Source organism: Hemicordylus capensis, chromosome 12 (genome assembly GCF_027244095.1).
Source record: "Hemicordylus capensis ecotype Gifberg chromosome 12, rHemCap1.1.pri, whole genome shotgun sequence".
In the NCBI taxonomy this organism is placed as follows: domain Eukaryota; kingdom Metazoa; phylum Chordata; class Lepidosauria; order Squamata; family Cordylidae; genus Hemicordylus; species Hemicordylus capensis.
Genome location: NC_069668.1, coordinates 11966861 through 11983232, shown reverse-complemented (window position 1 = coordinate 11983232; position 16372 = coordinate 11966861). Strand labels below are relative to the sequence as shown.

At 53.6% G+C, this 16372-nt stretch overlaps 1 protein-coding gene across 1 annotated transcript in view; it reads left to right on the top strand.

Annotated features, from left to right (window-relative positions):
• The window catches only part of SLC6A4 (solute carrier family 6 member 4), a 28435-nt gene continuing 12063 nt past the window's right edge, over nucleotides 1-16372 (top strand). The window contains exons 1-8 of the mRNA XM_053275383.1: nucleotides 1-315; nucleotides 8561-9137; nucleotides 9977-10111; nucleotides 10696-10915; nucleotides 12082-12220; nucleotides 13425-13559; nucleotides 14826-14929; nucleotides 15792-15919. Coding sequence (XP_053131358.1) covers nucleotides 8708-9137; nucleotides 9977-10111; nucleotides 10696-10915; nucleotides 12082-12220; nucleotides 13425-13559; nucleotides 14826-14929; nucleotides 15792-15919 — 1291 coding nt within the window. The 5' untranslated portion in view covers nucleotides 1-315; nucleotides 8561-8707. The remainder of the gene's footprint in view (nucleotides 316-8560; nucleotides 9138-9976; nucleotides 10112-10695; nucleotides 10916-12081; nucleotides 12221-13424; nucleotides 13560-14825; nucleotides 14930-15791; nucleotides 15920-16372) is intronic.

The following is a 16372-nucleotide window of genomic DNA, read 5'->3' as shown; positions in this document are numbered from 1 at the left end:
GAGCGTGCTCCCTCCATGCGCAGGCAAGTTGGGAGGGCAGAAAGTTTATTTGACTTGACTTTAAAAAAAGGAGAGAGAGAGAGAGAGAGAGAGAGAGAGAGAAGAAAGCAGCAGAGAAAAGAAAGAAAGTGACGTAAAAGGGGCTTCACGAGCTCTTTGGCAGCAGATTATCTGGGCATCAGACCATGTGAGGCGGGTGTACAAAAAGCCTCTCCCGGATGCCCGGTGGCCCAAAGGCTCCCAAAGCCCCTGGAAGGCGGCCGCGGCGCGCGTGGGCGGACTCCTCACGGCCAGCGGGACCGGCGGAACGCTCAGGTACTGGATGTTCCATCTCGGGCTCGGCTTGGGGTTAAATGTAGATGCCTGCAAATGTTCTGTGTGATGGTGAGGACGACGAGGACACTGGCCAAACGGGCTTTCCTTCAAAGTTGCAGCTTCAGAATGGACTTTGCAGGCGCGAGTGCATCTAGAAAGCTTTCCCCCCCGTTGCTTTTCCTTTTTTGCAAGCCCTTTCCTCCGCAGCCAACCCCAGCGTGCTCCAGGGGGCTATGCCCCTGGTTCTGCTTCATTGCTGCTTCTCGCTCCCAGAGAGCCACACTGAGGCGGAAAGGGCGAGAACATCCCCCAGGATCCCTGGCCACGGGGCAAGCAGGGGGCCACTGAAGCCTCCAGACCAGGGGTGCTTAGACAAGCAGAGACAAGCACTCAGGACTTCAGGGGAGTTGAGGCAGGAAAGGGGCACCAGCTGCAGGCATGAGGGTGATGCCTGCCCAAGAAGCATGCCCTTTCCACCCCCGCCCCCCCCGCAGGAGGGCTCGGAAAAAGACAGGCTCATTTGACCCAAAGAGGTGAGAGAGAACCTTTCTCTCTGCAGCGGATATTCAAAATCTTCTGGATGCAAGAAGAAGATCTGGTTTGAATGCTACTAAGGACTAATAAGAATGAGACTCCTAAAGGCTCTCGGGGTCGTATGGAAACCGAATCTCATCCAACATGCAAATATTTGTGAAAGCAATATTGTGAATAAGATCCGTAAGATACATATTGCGTTCTAAGGGTGTTTTTTTTTTTAAATCTGGACAGATTAGAAAAGCTCGAGGGAGGGGGAGAGAGAGAATGATATATGGGGGAAATTGATGGATGGATTTTTCCCCTTTTTATATATATATATAATGCTATCAATGTACGTTGACATTGGGGAGGGAGAAAGAGACTTTTAGGGGAGGAAATATGGTTTGGGGCTTGAAGATATGTGTGAATAGGTTTGGCGCGAGGTCAAAGTAAAATGGATCAGTAATCAGTATCAGTAAAATTTATCAGTAATCGGGATCAGTAAAATGGGGGGTGGGGCTGAAGATGCTGGGCTGAGCTGATTTAAATCTGATTTGGGATGCCAGTCCTCCATGATTCTTGATGGCAGGGCTCCTTGGCATCAGTGTGTTTTGGCTTGACTCTGACCAGACTAGCTGTCCTTGAGAATCAGCTGAAAAGCTGGGATTAATTTAAGAGTGGATGCTATTCCGTTGTAGGAAGGACCAACCCAAAGCATCAGGATGTCCTTTGTTTGCTAAAGTTTGCTTTGCTCCAGCAAAAGTTGCAAGCTTCGCTTTTGCTGACCCGTAACTATTCAACAGACAGTTGCCAGTTTGGCAAAGGTCTCTCACCCTTTGCGGGATGGGAGGTGGCGAATCGGAGTTGATTCCCAGAGGTGCACCTAGGTAATTTGGGAGCCTGGACCTAAAAGCTTTTGGAGCCCCCCACCCCACTGCAAGTTAAGCTTCACCCCCTACACACACACACACACACACACACACACACACACACACACACACACACACACACTATTTTTAACACATGGCTTCTTGAAGGCACAAAGCAGCAACTGATCTCACAAGAATGTAAGAATATCAAACGGGTCCATTTATGCAAATAGGCATGAGCAGAAACTTTTCAACACACAACCGAACAGATCCTCATCCCACATCTTTCTTTCCCCCATTACCAAGCACAGCTTGGTGTCTTTTAAACTTATATATCGTAAAAACCTAGCGGCAGCCTCCTGCACCCAAATGAATGGCCCAGCCTGTGTGACTCTGTAGAACCTACAGCCGCAGAAAGTGGTGATGGCCTCTAGTTGGGTGACTTGAAAGGAGAATTCCATAATTCTACAGAGGAACCGGGCGGTCAATGGCGATGAACAACGAGAGCTAAATGGGACATGGAAGCTGCCTCCTGAGTCAGACGCTTGGTCCATCTAGTCCAGGATTGTCTGCACTGAGTGGCAGCGGCTTCTCCGGGGTTGCAGGCAGGAATCTCTCCTAGCCCTGCCTGGAGATCCTGCCGGAGATGGAACCTGGGACCTTCTCCATGCAAAGCAGATGCCAATCAATCAATCATCTCTATCACAGTCATAGGTAACGGTAAAGTGTGCCCTCGAGTCGGCGTGGTTTTTCTTCGGTAGAATCCAGGAGGGGTTGACCATTGCCTCCTCCCGCGCAATATGAGATGATGCCTTTCAGCACCTTCCTGTATCACTACTGCCCAATATCGGTGCTTCCCATAGTCTGGGAAACACATCAGCGGGGATTCAAACTGGCAACCTCTGGCTTGCTAGGCAAGTCATTTCCTGCTGAGCCATCGCAGACCAGCATAAAATACAGAGGGTGATTACACATTGCAAAGTGTAATGCATAACGATACGTTAAAGGGCCTATGGAAACATTACAAAGCATTTGGACACATAAAAGCTAACCTGCTAACTGGGCAAAGAGGTACCTTTTAATGTGGCGATTCTCTTTACTGAGCAGGGGGAGAGTAACTGGCCCTCTCCACCCCCAGCACAGCAGCCCTCCGGGGCGGTCATGTTTCTGTTTAGATTGTGAGCCCTTTGGGGACAGGGATCCATCTAATTTATTTGTTATTTCTCTGTGTAAACCGCCCTGAGCCATTTTTGGAAGGGTGGTATAGAAATCAAATACATACATACATAATAAAAGGGCATAAAAGGCATATATTACATAAAGGTATAAAAGGCGTTAAAAAGGATAAAAAGCAATAAAAGACACAAAAAGGTGTAATTGCATAAAAGCCTAAGTGATAAATGCAGCGAGACTATTTAACTATATATAAAAAGTGCAAAGCTATAGCGCAAAAAAGTGGGAGGTGCATAAATCTTGCCGGCATCCAGCTGGGCATGGCTTGAATGCAGCAAAAGGTCTTTGCCCCAAGGAGTCTGGAATGTCCGCTGAGGAGACAGGAATGCAGCCCATTGCAAGAACAACTCCAACTCACAAGAAGCATCAGGGTGGGAAAGGGACATGGCTGTTCGGCCAGGATTGATTCTAGAACGACTCGTCTGGGGGAGCAGAAGCGGGGCGGGGGGCCGTATTGGGGGAGCGGGGATTGACGACACAGTCGATACTTGCAGAGATAAGGGGATTGATACGGTTCGTTGAGCTCCCTTGTTAATGAAGCTTGCGTGACATTTTCAGACGGATTCCGGAAACTGGGCCATCTTTTTTTTTTGGAGATGACCCAGCACGCAGGGCCAGGAAGGAAGCTCAGGTCTGGCTCCTGGGAGACTGGGGGCGTTGCCTCCCTACCTGGCTGCACAAGCACACTCTGCACATGCTCAGAGGCATATTCCTTTATACACACACACACACACACACCCTTTCCCCTGTGGGTGTTAGGTGCAGAGGTGGTGGTGGGGTGTCGGAGCCTCATCCTTCAGCACTGGGGGAGACGTAGCAGGAAGGTGCCTGCCCACACCGCAAACACATATGTGTTCTATACCATGTGACCGCTCTCTGCCATTCCCCTTAGGGGAGGATGGGGCCGTTTATCAGTGGCAGAGCCTCTGCTTGGCCTGCAGACAGCTGCTGGTTCCCTCCCTGGCAGCATCTCCCGTTAGGGCTGGGAGGGACTCCGGCCTGAAGCCTTGGAGAGCTGCTGCCAGTCAGTGTTGGGCCAAGGGGTCTGACTCTGTAGCAGGCAGCCTCAGCTCAGATTCCGAACTCAAAGGATTTAGGAGTTCCCCCGTGTGCCTAACTCAAAGGCGCTCTAAGCACACACAGAGTATTTTCTCTCCCCTCCTCACAGCCCCGCCATCTGTGCTTGCTGATCAGAGGATGCAATTTCCCAACACTTCTCCACTGGCCGAAGGAGCTTCCTGGGCTTGAGGTCCCAGCTTAGACGGAGAGCTGGTCTGGTGGTAGCAAGCAGGACTTGTCCCCTTAGCTAAGCAGGGTCTGCCCTGGTTTGCATTTGAATGGGAGACGTGATGTGTGAGCACTGTCAGATATTCCCGTTAAGGGATGGAGCTGCTCTGGGAAGAGCATCTAAGTCTCAAGTTCCCTCCCTGGCAGCATCTCCAAGATCGGGCTGAGAGAGACTCCTGCCTGCAACCTCGGGGAAGCCACTGGAGTCTGTGCAGACAATACTGAGCTAGATGGACCAAGGGTCTGACTCAGTATATGGCAGCTGCCTATGTTCCTATGGCTTTGCAACAGGCTGGTTGTTTCTGAGTCCCAGAGCCCAGCAGCGTCTTCCTGGGCATGGGCGGGGGGGGAGCTTTGAAAAGATGTCTCCCAAGCCCCTCGCAAGGGTTAAGCCCTTCTTCCAGGTTGGATGGTTTTTATTAGAGCCGGTGGCTCTTCCAGCTGTTGAGGAAGAGCCAGCCGCCCCGTGTTTGCGTAAGAGCGACCTTTGCAGCGGTTCAGAACAAAAATAGAGAGCGATGGACTCTTCTCCCCGAGGTTGTTTGCTGAAGTTGCCGGCGAGCTGTGAGTAGGCTGAGAGTCCGTGGTGGTAGTAGTCGGGGAAGAAGACCTTGCTGGGGCCAAGGGGCTGTTCCTCTCTTTTTAAAGCAGCATCCACAGGCTGGCCACGGAGAGGCAGAGGGCCCCTTCCTTCCTGCCTGCCTGCCATGGGCCGTCCACACTGTGCCTCTTGGGAAACTGGCTCTGTCCCCAGGGGAAAACATCGCACCAGTTCTTAGGATTCCCTGGAACGCAGCATTCAGAGCTGCTCTTGTAGTAAAGTCAAGGTAAAGTTGTGCCGCCAAGGCGGTGTCGACTCCTGGCGCCCACAGAACCCTGTGGTTTTCTTGGCAGAATCCAGGAGGGGTTGACCATTGCCATCTCCCGCACAGCATGAGATTATGCCTTTCCGCATCTTCCGATATCGCTCCTGCCCAATAGAGGTATTTCCCAGTCTGGGAAACAGACCAGCGGGGATTCCAACCGGCAACCTCCTGCTCGCTAGTCCAGCCATTTCCCCACTGCTCCATTAGGTGGGTCTTGTAGTAGTGAGCAGAGATTGTCTCCTTTGCTAAGCAGGGTCTGCCTTGGTTTTCATTTGGATGGGCAACTTCTTGAGGGTCCCGTCTGCTGGGAGATGTTAGGGGATGGAGCTGCAGCTCTGCTGGAGCCTCGGCTTGCATGAAGAAGTTGCCTGGTCCACTCTCTGGCCACGTCGCCAGGTAGGGCTGGGGAAGACCCCTGCCTGAAAAAGGAGAGCTGCTACTAGTCAGAGCCGGAAGTACTAAGCCAGAGGGACCAAGGGTCTGACTCAGTAGAAGACCACTTGGGTTGTAAGCCGCCCGGAGCCATTTTTGGAAGCATGGTATATACATTAATAAAATTAATTACATAAACTTCCTATGTTTAAAGCAGACTTGTGTAAAGCAGACTACCATTTTGAGGGAGGGGCCACATCTCAGTGGTAACTCCTCGGCTTTGTACGCAGATGATTGCAGGTTCAGTCTCTGGCAGCATCTCCAGGTAGGACAAGGGGAGACTCCTGGACGAGGGGAGATAGGAGAGCCCTCTGCAAATATCTGAAGGGCTGTCACACAGAAGAAGAAGGGACAGCTTCGTTCTCTCTTGCTCCTGAGGGCAGGACTAGAACCCAGGGTTTGGAATTACAAGGAAGCAGGTTCAGGCTAAACATGAGGGGAGGGGAAGAATCGCCTGACTGTATGAGCTATGGGACAGCTATGGTCTGCCTCATGCAGTGGTGGGCTCTCTAGAGGTTTCCAAGCGGAAGCTGGATGGCCGCCCATCATGGACGCTGCCGCAGTTTCTTGCACTCCGCAGGGGTTGGACTAGAAGGCCTCTAAGGTCTCTTCCAACTCTAAAGGCTAGCAGCCACCCAGTGCCCTCTCCTCCTTGGATGTGTCTCGCCCCACTTTCAAGGCCTCTTGGCTGGTGGCCATCGCCGCTTCCAATCAATCCCATGCCCAGCCCAGTCCAAAGTTAGTTACGGGGCTTCATTATCAGCCTGGAATGAGTGACTTATCAAAGGAGAGCAGAGGCCCTGACACTTGCTAGTCTTATGCACAAGCTCACCCGGCGTCGGGATACTGCGACAGCTGATGTGGGCCATTACGGAACGTTCCCCTCGCCACCTCCCTGCCATTGGTGGGTCATTCTCCGCTTCATTTTCACGTCTGATTCAGAGGTATAAAGTCCACATCCGGGCTGACTCTCGGCATCTCCACCTGGCACCGAATTGCCCCTGCCCGGCTGCAGAGTCAGGCCTGGCTCACGGTGTCGGGCTCAGCTTCCTTCCAGGTCCCCTCCAGCTGCCGGCTGAGCCCTCCAGCGGTGGCCTCCCAAGATGCCCAGCTGTGCCACTCTCCAAAGTGGCTTGCCGCCTCCCCTCCAGAGGCTGTTCTCCCAGATGGTTCAATGTCTGTCAATGATTAACCAAGGTTCATCACTGGCTGCATGCATGCGGCTAGAGACCTCGCCTACCCGGCCTGGGAGAAGGCAGCCAGGCTTGCGGGCATGGTCTTCCCCAGAGGCAAAAAACCAAGAGATGCCTGGAAATGTGAAGATTCTGGCAACATTTTCGGCAGGTACAGGCAACCCTTTCCCCCCCTTCTGCTTGAGCACTGACTCTTTGGAACTGGACTCTTTCGGGTGGGGTGAGGATGGCTAATATGACTTTCTGATTAGGCCCCTATGTGTGCAGTGGGGTAGATCTGCTCCCTCCAGTGGCTGGCCAAAAGACGTCCTGTGTGAGGATTTGAACCCAGGCCCCCTGGACTAGGTCTGGCATTGTGCTCTGTCTCTTGGGGTTTTGACGGCTTGAGAAATTCTCCCCATGAGCCAGGAGGGAGCAGCTTGTGTTTGTTCAGACTGGGGCAGTTGGATAACCCAGCATATTCGCAGCCTGTGCAGCAGCCTCTTGAAGCATCCCGTCCCCGTCTCAGGTGGCAATCTTGGAATAAAAGACGCATGGCTAGTTTTCTGCACTGCTGTGAAACTGCTGGGTCTTTCAGCCTACGGTCCTTTGCAATCTGGAAATCTCCCGTTTTAATGTTAAAAAGAGCAAGCTGCTAGGCCTCACGAGTGCACAGAAAGTTTGTGCAAAGAAAAGGCTGTGTCTTTGGTAGAATGAAAGATCATTAAACAAAACCGGGTTGAAGAAAGCAGGAACTTTCCACAGTGAAAGTTAAGCAAAAGGTCCATGTAGGTTTTTGTAAGCTACAGTAACTGGTCAGATTTAATCTCTGCCAAGGCTCACAAGAAGAGCAGGGACAGAGGCAGGAATTCCTGTTTGTCTCTGGCATCTGATAACCAGAGACGCATTCTCTGTGAATAAGGAGAGGCTATATTTTCGTCCGCCTTTTCCCGCTGGTGTGCTATCTGTCCTGGGCTGTGAACTGTTTGGTGGTTTGGCTGTGGGCACTCCGTGGGTGGAATCATTGGGCCAGAAAACACTTGGAGGCACTTTAAAGAAAGAGCTGATCTAGTGATGCCAATATTTAATAATAAAAAATAATTTCAAAACCACTGGGTTGGGTGCGGCGTTGAGAATGCGAGAGGGCCAGTTACGTTGCTGACAATTCCCGAGGCGGGGGGTTCGGGATTTTCAGGCTGAGACGTGGCAGCTAAGGCTGGGGCGCTGTTCTCCAACTTGGGTCCCCCGATGCTGACACACAACTGCCATCACCTCCTGCCAGCTGTTGGACGACAGTTCCCATCATCCATTACCACAGTTGTCTTCAGCCATTGTGGCTGGGTATGATGAGAGCTGGAGTCCACCAAAAAGATCTAAAAAGGAAGTGTGGCTTTTCCCCAGAAACTAGTGTATGGACCTAAGAACAGCCCAACTGGATCAGGCCCAAGTCCAGCTTCCTGTTTCCCACAGTGGCCCACCAGATGCCGCTGGAAGCCTACAGGCAGGAGTTGAAAGGGGCATGCCCTCCCTCCTGCTGCTGTTGCTCCCCTGCAACTGGGATTCAGAGGCATCCTGCCTCTGAGGCTGGAGGTGGCCCATAGCCACCAGACTAGTAGCCATTGATAGACCTCTCCTCCGTGAATGAATTTGCCTTCAAGCCGTTCAGGCTGGTGGCCGCCGCCGCCGCCACCTCCTGTGGCAGAGAGTTCCTGATTTAACTGCTCAACCTATTATAATCCAATGGGACAAACTGATTCCTATTTCTCCCACTGGGTGAAAGCCCTTGCCACAACCTCCTTCCCAATCCAGCAGCTGCTCCTCCTCCTAACTGGTTCTTCATTTATTCTCCCTCCATGTCTCACATTTGAAGCTGCTCTTTCCCCAAGAGGCCCGTGGGCGCAGAGTCCGGAGCCAAGCGGCTGAAGGCAGGAGACTTGCAACCAGGTCTGCGGGCAACAAGTGGTCTGGGCAGAGGTCTCTTGCCAATGGACAGGAGCACGGTCTTCTAAGCTGCGGCATGGAGAAGGCGGCCCCCGACAATGAGACCCAGCTCCTCGCCTCCCAGAAGGAGCCCGGCGGCTGCAAGGAAGGGGACGACTGCGCAGAGAACAGACTTCTGGTTCAGAACAAGGCCAACCCAGCTGTCCCCAGCCAGGGCGACAAGGGGGCCGCGAATCAGATCTCCAATGGGTTTTCGGGCGCTCAGAGCACAAGTGCCGGCAAAGAGGGCGGCGAAGATGTTCCCTCGGCCACCCTGGCTGCTGCCGCTGCTGCCAGCACCACCATGTCCACCACGTGTGGGGTGGAAGTCCGGCAGCAGTTGATGGAGGTGGGCGAGAGGGAGACCTGGAGTAAGAAAGTGGACTTCCTTCTCTCTGTGATTGGCTATGCAGTAGACCTGGGCAACGTATGGCGCTTCCCTTATATCTGTTACCAAAACGGAGGAGGTGAGTATTGTTCGGCCCGCTGAGACAGAACTTGCCTAGAGGGGATGGGGCCATCGCTCAGAGGTAGAGCCCCTGCTTGCCACGCAGGAGGTTCCCAGGTCCATCCCTGGCAGCATCTCCAGGTAGGGCTGGGAAGGGCTCCTGGCGGAATATAGGGAGCTGCCATCGACTGAGTCAGACCCTTGGTCCCTCTCGCTCAGGACTGTCTACCCAGACTGGCAGCGGCTTCTCCAGGGTGGCAGGCAGGAGTCTCTCTCAGCCCTATCTCGTTGGAGATGCTGCCAGGGAGGGAGCCTAGATGCTCTTCCCAGAGTGGCTCTGTCATCCCCAGAGGCGAATCTCTTCCAGCACTCACACATGTCGTCTCCCATTCAAAGGCAACCAAAGCAGAACTTGCTTAGCCAAGAGGACCAGACCTTGGAGAGCTCCTGCCAGGCGGTGTAGACCAGGGATTCTCAACGTTGGGTCCCCAGATGTTCTTGGACTTCAGCTCCCATAATGCCCAGCCAAAGGCCACTGGGCTTGGGGATTATGAGAGCTGAAGTCCAATAACATCTGGGGGGCCAACATGGAGAATCCCTGGTGTAGACAGTCCTGAGCTAGATGGACCAAGGGACTCAGTAGAAGGCCGCTTCCTGTAGGAATGATGGGGCTGTAGCTCAGGGGTGGAGCTTCTGCTTGGCAGGCAGGAGGTCCCCAGTTTTGCTGTACAAGCCAGATTGTTCTGGCCATAGCCCCGGACCCAAGCACCGGACCTGGGGCAAGCTGCGACTGCCCCCCGCTTCTGCAATGGCCAGGTGGGTCAGCCACTGTGTGTCATGGTGTTCCTCTCACTGCAGGGGCATTCCTCATCCCGTACACCATCATGGCTATCTTTGGAGGGATCCCTCTCTTCTACATGGAGCTCGCCCTGGGACAGTATCACCGAAACGGGTGCATCTCCATATGGAGGAAGATCTGCCCCATCTTCAAAGGTAACCAGGAGAGGCACCGTGGGGTGGTTCAGTGGAAGTCTTGGTCTTTGTTCCTCCTCCTCCTCGTCGAGATGTGAAGGCATGGGGAAAAAACTGGGGGGCAAGGGAGGAATGGGGGGGAAACCCCTTTTTTTCCCCTGGAAAAAAGGGGAAGAACTGGTTTTTCTTTCCATTTTTTCAACTCTCATTTTTTCCAGGTTTTTTCCAGGCTTTCACATCTCCTCCTCCTCCCCCCACTACTATTTATATACCACTTTTCAACAAAAGTACTCAAAATGGTTTACACTGAAAAGGAATACGATTCCCTGTCCCCAAAGGGCTCACAGTCTAAAACCACACACACACACACACACACACACACACACCCAGAGACACACACACCCAGTGACAGCCACTGCAGAGATGCTGTGCTGGGGTTGGAGAGGACCAGGTGCTCTCCCTCTGCTAAAGGTAAGAGCGCCCCCACTTTAAAAGGCGCCTCTTAGTCTGTTTAGCAGGGCCTCAGCAGGGCCATGCGCCCTCCCGGGTGGTCCCAGGCGACACAGATTCCTCCTCCCTCACGCCTGCATTGTCCGCCCGCCCAGGCATCGGCTACGCGATCTGCATCATCGCTTTCTACATTGCCTCGTACTACAACACCATCATGGCCTGGGCCTTGTACTACCTGGTCTCGTCCTTCACGGCAGAGCTGCCCTGGACCAGCTGCGAGAACGCCTGGAACACGGGCAACTGCACCAACTACTTCTCCAACAACACGGTCACCTGGACCGCCAACTCCACCTCCCCGGCCGAAGAATTTTATACGTAAGTGCATGTAAGTGGAGACAGCGGAAGCCTGTGGCCTGGTCTGGCTAGGAGTCCTCTGGGGGGTGTCCACCCCCACCCTCCAAGGTTCACCCCGAGGCCACCCTGCTGGGCTTCCCAACCTGTGGCTCTCCAAATGCTGCTGAACTACGACTCCCATCATCCCCAGCTACAATGTGTTGTGGTGGTGGTGGGGGGGGGGTGATGGGAGTTCAGCAACACCTGGAAGTCACACAGGTTGGGAACCCCAAGTGTTTTTCTGGAGGACAGGAGTGGAGACTTTTAGCATCTTCCTCGGTTGCATAGGGAGCTGCCTTATACCGAGTCAGGCCTTTGCTCCATCTGGCACAGTATTGTCTGCACTGACTGGCAGCGGCTCTCCAGAGTTCCTGGCAGGGTTTGTTTCCCAGCCCTATCTGGAGATGCTGCTAGGGGTTGAACCTGGGGCCTTCCGCATGCAAAGTTCTGCATGCCACAGAGCTACAGCCCCATCTCCTAAGTGAAACAGCAGAGGAACATAGGAAGCTGCCATCTACTGTGTCAGACCCCTGGTCTATCTAGATCAGTATTGTGTGCACAGACTGGCAGCAGCTTCTCCAAGGTCACAGGCAGGAGTCTCTCTCAGCCCGATCTTGGAGGTGCCGCCAGGGAGGGAATTTGGAATCGAGATGCTCTTCCCAGAGCAGCTCCATCCCCTGAGGGGAATATCTTCCAGTGCTCACACCTTTCATATGCAACCAGGGCAGACCCTGCTTAGCTAAGGGGACGTCAGCTTGCTCCCACAAGACCAGCTCTCCAGCTGACAGAATAGCTTACACCTTGCCTGGTTTCCTCTCCTGTGTTGGTTGCTCCACACAGTTAACTCGATGCCAGGTTGTTCCGGCACCACTCACTGGACTCTCAGGCCTTCAGCAAAGACCCTTTCCTTTTCTCTTCTTGTCTTTTTACATTTTATTGCATTTTATTATTTATTTTTACACCCTTCCTCCCTGGCGCACCAAGTGGTGTATGTGGTTTTGTTCATCTTCACAACAACCCTGCAAGTGACTGGCCCAAAGTCGCCCAGTGAGTTTCATGGCTGAATGGGGGATTTGAATTTGGGGCTCTCAGATGAGTGCCTGTGCCCAGATGTGAAGCTGCGACGTCCTCCTTCTTTTCTCTTTCAGCCGCCACGTTCTCCAAATACACAGAGCGAGGGGCCTGGATGACCTGGGAGGGATTAGCTGGCAGCTCACTCTCTGCTTGCTCTTCATCTTCACCATTGTGTACTTCAGCATCTGGAAAGGGGTCAAAACGTCTGGAAAGGTGACGCACGAGGCCAACCATACCAGTGGGAGGAATGTGGAGGACTGTGAGTCGGGACGGGAGATCGGCATGCAGGATGGAGGCCGTCTTGATTTGCAGAAGATCAGGATTAAAAGCATGGCACTGCTAACCTCTTTCCAGGAGTGGCCAGTGTCATAGTGCAGATGGAACAACTTGCTATAGTTGTGGCACAGAAGTGTGGAGACCAGTGGGGCGGGGAACAGGAAAAAAAAGGGGGGGGGACAGAAAAAAACGGGGGGACACAGAAAACAGGGGGGAATGGAAAAGGGGGAATGACAGTTCCCCCGTTTCCTCCCCGTGCCCGGAAAAACTGGTTCCTCCCCCAGGTTTTTTCAAGATTTTCACATCTGTACCCCTCATGATCTAGTCTAAACACTCCTCTCTTCTGAGATAGGCAAGGAAGGACTTTGACCCTTTGAAGGTTTCTCAGCGTCAAGGCATGGCCGATCCAGCTTCCTCGAGATGCTCTCAAGTCACCAGGGTGTGGTGGCTCTCTCCCAGTTGGCTTTCTGGCTGGGAGCCCATGTCTGGCCTGGTTCACACAACCATTCGAATCTGACCTGGGTTTCCGACATGCGCGTGACTGTGTGAAGCCATGCTGAGGTGGGCATCTCGGATTCCTCTTGGGCCTGAAGCCACCTCGGCTTGGGTCCACACCATCACACTAATGCCAGTCACCCACATCAACCCTAGATTCAGATATGACTGTGAGACCAGACTCTGTTCATCTTGCTGGAGAAGGTGGTTGTGGGGGGCGGGGTGGACGCAGGGTTCTGGCAGGCATATGAACTCAGGCTGTGGAGCTGGTGTCCTTGGCCTGGTCTGCCTCTGGCGATCAATCTGTGACAGGCAGCTCCTTTTGAATGTGCAAGTTATCCCTTGTAGCTGAAGTGCAGGAGGAGCTGATGATGCTTGTGTGAACCGGGCCCCTCGAGAGCTAAGCACGGCATTAAAACACTCCGGCTCAAGCAAGGGGAAAGGTCCAAAGGGCTGCCCCAGGGCTTGGCCTGGAACAGAGGGGATGAGAAGCAGGGCCCCTCCCTGCCTGGAAGGGGAGTCCAAGGTTCGGCGGGTGTCCTTCTCCCCATCGCTCATCTTCAGAGCATCCCTTTCCTCATGAGCACTGGTTGCTTGCTTCAGCCAGATCCTCTGCAAACACCGTCCCAATTTGTTTTCCGAGCAGGTGGTGTGGGTGACGGCCACGTTTCCTTACGTCATACTCTTCATCCTGCTGATTCGGGGCGCAACCTTGCCGGGTGCCTGGAGGGGGGTCCTCTACTACCTGAAGCCCGACTGGCAGAAACTTCTGGCTACTGAGGTAAGGACACAGGGGAGCCCCAGGCAGGCAAGCCGGCAGGCTGTCAGAACCACTCGTGACAAAGACTGACTCCATTTATTAGCAGAATCCTAGGAACATCAGGAGCTGCCATATACCGAGTCAGACCATCAGTCCATCTAGCTCAGCACTGTCTACCCAGACTGGTAGCAGCTTCTCCCAGGTTGCAGGCAGGGGTCTCTCCCAGCTCTATTTGGAGATGCTGCCAAGGAGGGAACTAGGAACCTCCTGTATGCAAGCAGGCAGATGCTCTTCCCATCTCCTAAGGGGAATATCTTCCAGGGCTCACAGGTAGCCTTTCATTCAAATTCAAACCAGGCTGGACCCTGCTCAGCAAAGCAGACAATTCAAGGAAGCCCAACTCAGTTTTGACCTGTGCACCCCACGGTTCCCAACTTTCCTCCAGACCTTTCCTTGGTTGCTACAGACATTCCACAGTCCTGGCTTCTCTGCCTCCTTGCAAAGCTGCACATGTGCCTGTTTTTGAAACTTTCCTCAGCTGTGGCAAAAGGCAGTTCAATTGAGCCTTAACCTGCAGGAAGCACATATTGTATGCCGGTGTCATTTCCCCTGCCTAGTTATGAAAGGCTCCGATGCGGAGGAAAGATCTCAGCCCCTTAAGTAATAAATGCAGCTAACACTGAGATTATGAGCTCTAATATTTACCAGCCGGCAGCCTCCCAGCTGATAGGAGAAAGTTCAATGGAGAGGAAATGAAGACACACCGTCCTCCGATAAAGCCACCTCTCCAATAAGGGGCCCCGTTGCCTCCCTAAAAGTAATAAGCGGTGTCGATATTGTATCTGAAGTGAGGAGGGAGCAGATCCTAATCGCCGGGCTGCTGTCTGGCCGTGAAGCCTTTGTGTGTGGCTGGCTGCTGATAGATGCAGGGGAAAGGGACCGCCAGGGACCGCCAAGAGGAGCCAGCTTGTCCTCAGCGTGGCAGGAGGGCTGGGATCTGGGCTGTTCCTTCTGATCCGTGGCTTTCCACCATTTCAGAACCGGGACCCCCCTTGGATCTCAACCTGCTTTATGAGACTCGCTCTTCTTCTGTTTTCCAGCCACATAACATTAATCCTTCCCGTTCTCTCCCTTTCCCCTGCAGTTTATGGCCTTCTTTTTCCAATGCAGGAGTCTCTCCCAGCCCGACCTGGAGATGCTCCCAGGGATGGGACCTTCCGCATGCCAAGCAGAGGCTCTGCCACAGAGGGACGGCCCCCTTTTCACCAGCTACCCTCTGTTTTTCAGGTGTGGGTAGATGCCGCTGCTCAGATCTTCTTCTCTCTCGGCCCAGGATTCGGGGTCCTCCTGGCCTTTGCCAGCTACAACAAGTTCCATAACAACTGCTACCAGTAAGTTCCGTCCCGAAGGGATACAGCCGGGGGAGTCAAGCCCACTGGCCACGATGCAAAGCTCCACCGGAGCTCTGAGGCAGGCACGGATCTCCACGGAGACAGGGGCTATTCGGTGCTCCATACATCAAATGACTGTGTGGTTTCACACTTCCGCTTCCCTTCATAGGGAGAAATGCAGGGGTGCTTTTGTGGAGCCACTTCCCTTTGGGAGGACAGATTTGCTCTGAAGGCGTCTAGCAGTCTATAGGGCTGTTCTCACGGCCGTTAACTGGGTAGGACAAGTATCTTAATGAGCTTCAGGAGCTGTGGGTGTTCCCAGTTTGCAGTGATGTGCGAGTTAAAAAACAAGGGGTTCATTCATTCAATCAATCAATCAATCAATCTACATCCTGCACGCTCTCCCACTCTTCTTCCACGGAGCCCAGAGAGGTCTACATGGTTATGTTTATTCTCACAACAACCCTGTGGGGTCGGTTAGGCTCAGAGGCCATCCTGCTCAGCCTGCCCACCTGGGGCTTCTCAGATGACCGTGGGCTCCGGTTGCTTCTTCAGGAGAGTGCACAGCTCCCGAAGCCGGCCAGGATGCTTGTCCTACCCGGGGAATGGTGGTGAGAGCAGCCCTTGCGGTGTTCACGCCTTGAGCAGACTTGGAAGGAGCTCAGCAGCTCACTTGGGTGAGCTCACTTGGCGGCACTGTCGGTCCAGGACACCCAGGCCTAAGCCACCGTGGCCCCCACCAGTTACATCCGGCTTCTCCTGCAACTCTGTCACAGACAAATGCCCACAGAGCTGGAGAGCCAGGGAGCTTTCCGATTCTTGCATCCCGGCTCTCAAGAGGGCCGCTGGGTTTCCGTTTCAGGGACGCCCTGGTCACCAGCGCCGTGAACTGCATGACGAGTTTCGTGTCCGGGTTCGTCATCTTCACTGTGCTCGGCTACATGGCGGAGATGAGGAATGAAGAGGTTTCTGAAGTCGCCAAAGACACAGGTAACTCCCTCCTCCTTGTGTTTTTGGTCACGTCCTGTGGAAGGTGGCTCTGTGGCCCTGTAGCAGATCTCTGGCACCCAAAGAGGCTCTCCTCTTTTAGACCAATGCATGGAGGACGGGTCTATCAATGGGTTCTCATCTCGATGGCTATAGGCTACCTCCAGGCTCAGAGGCAGGAGGCCTTTGAATGCCAGTTACAGGGAAGCCACGGCAAGGAAAAGAGGGCCAGCCTTCATCTCCTGGTTGTGGGCTTCCCAGAGCCCTCTGGCGTGCCACCGTGGGAAACAGGGTACTGTGGACTAGATGGGCCTTGGGCCTCACCCAGCAGGGCTGCTGTTGAAGCATTTCAAAAACAAAAGAATGCTGAACATGCAGGGACTGAATATGCAGGGACTGAATATGCAGACAGGTCAGTAGGGAAAGGGTTAGGTGTAGCGAGTCATCAGATTCCTA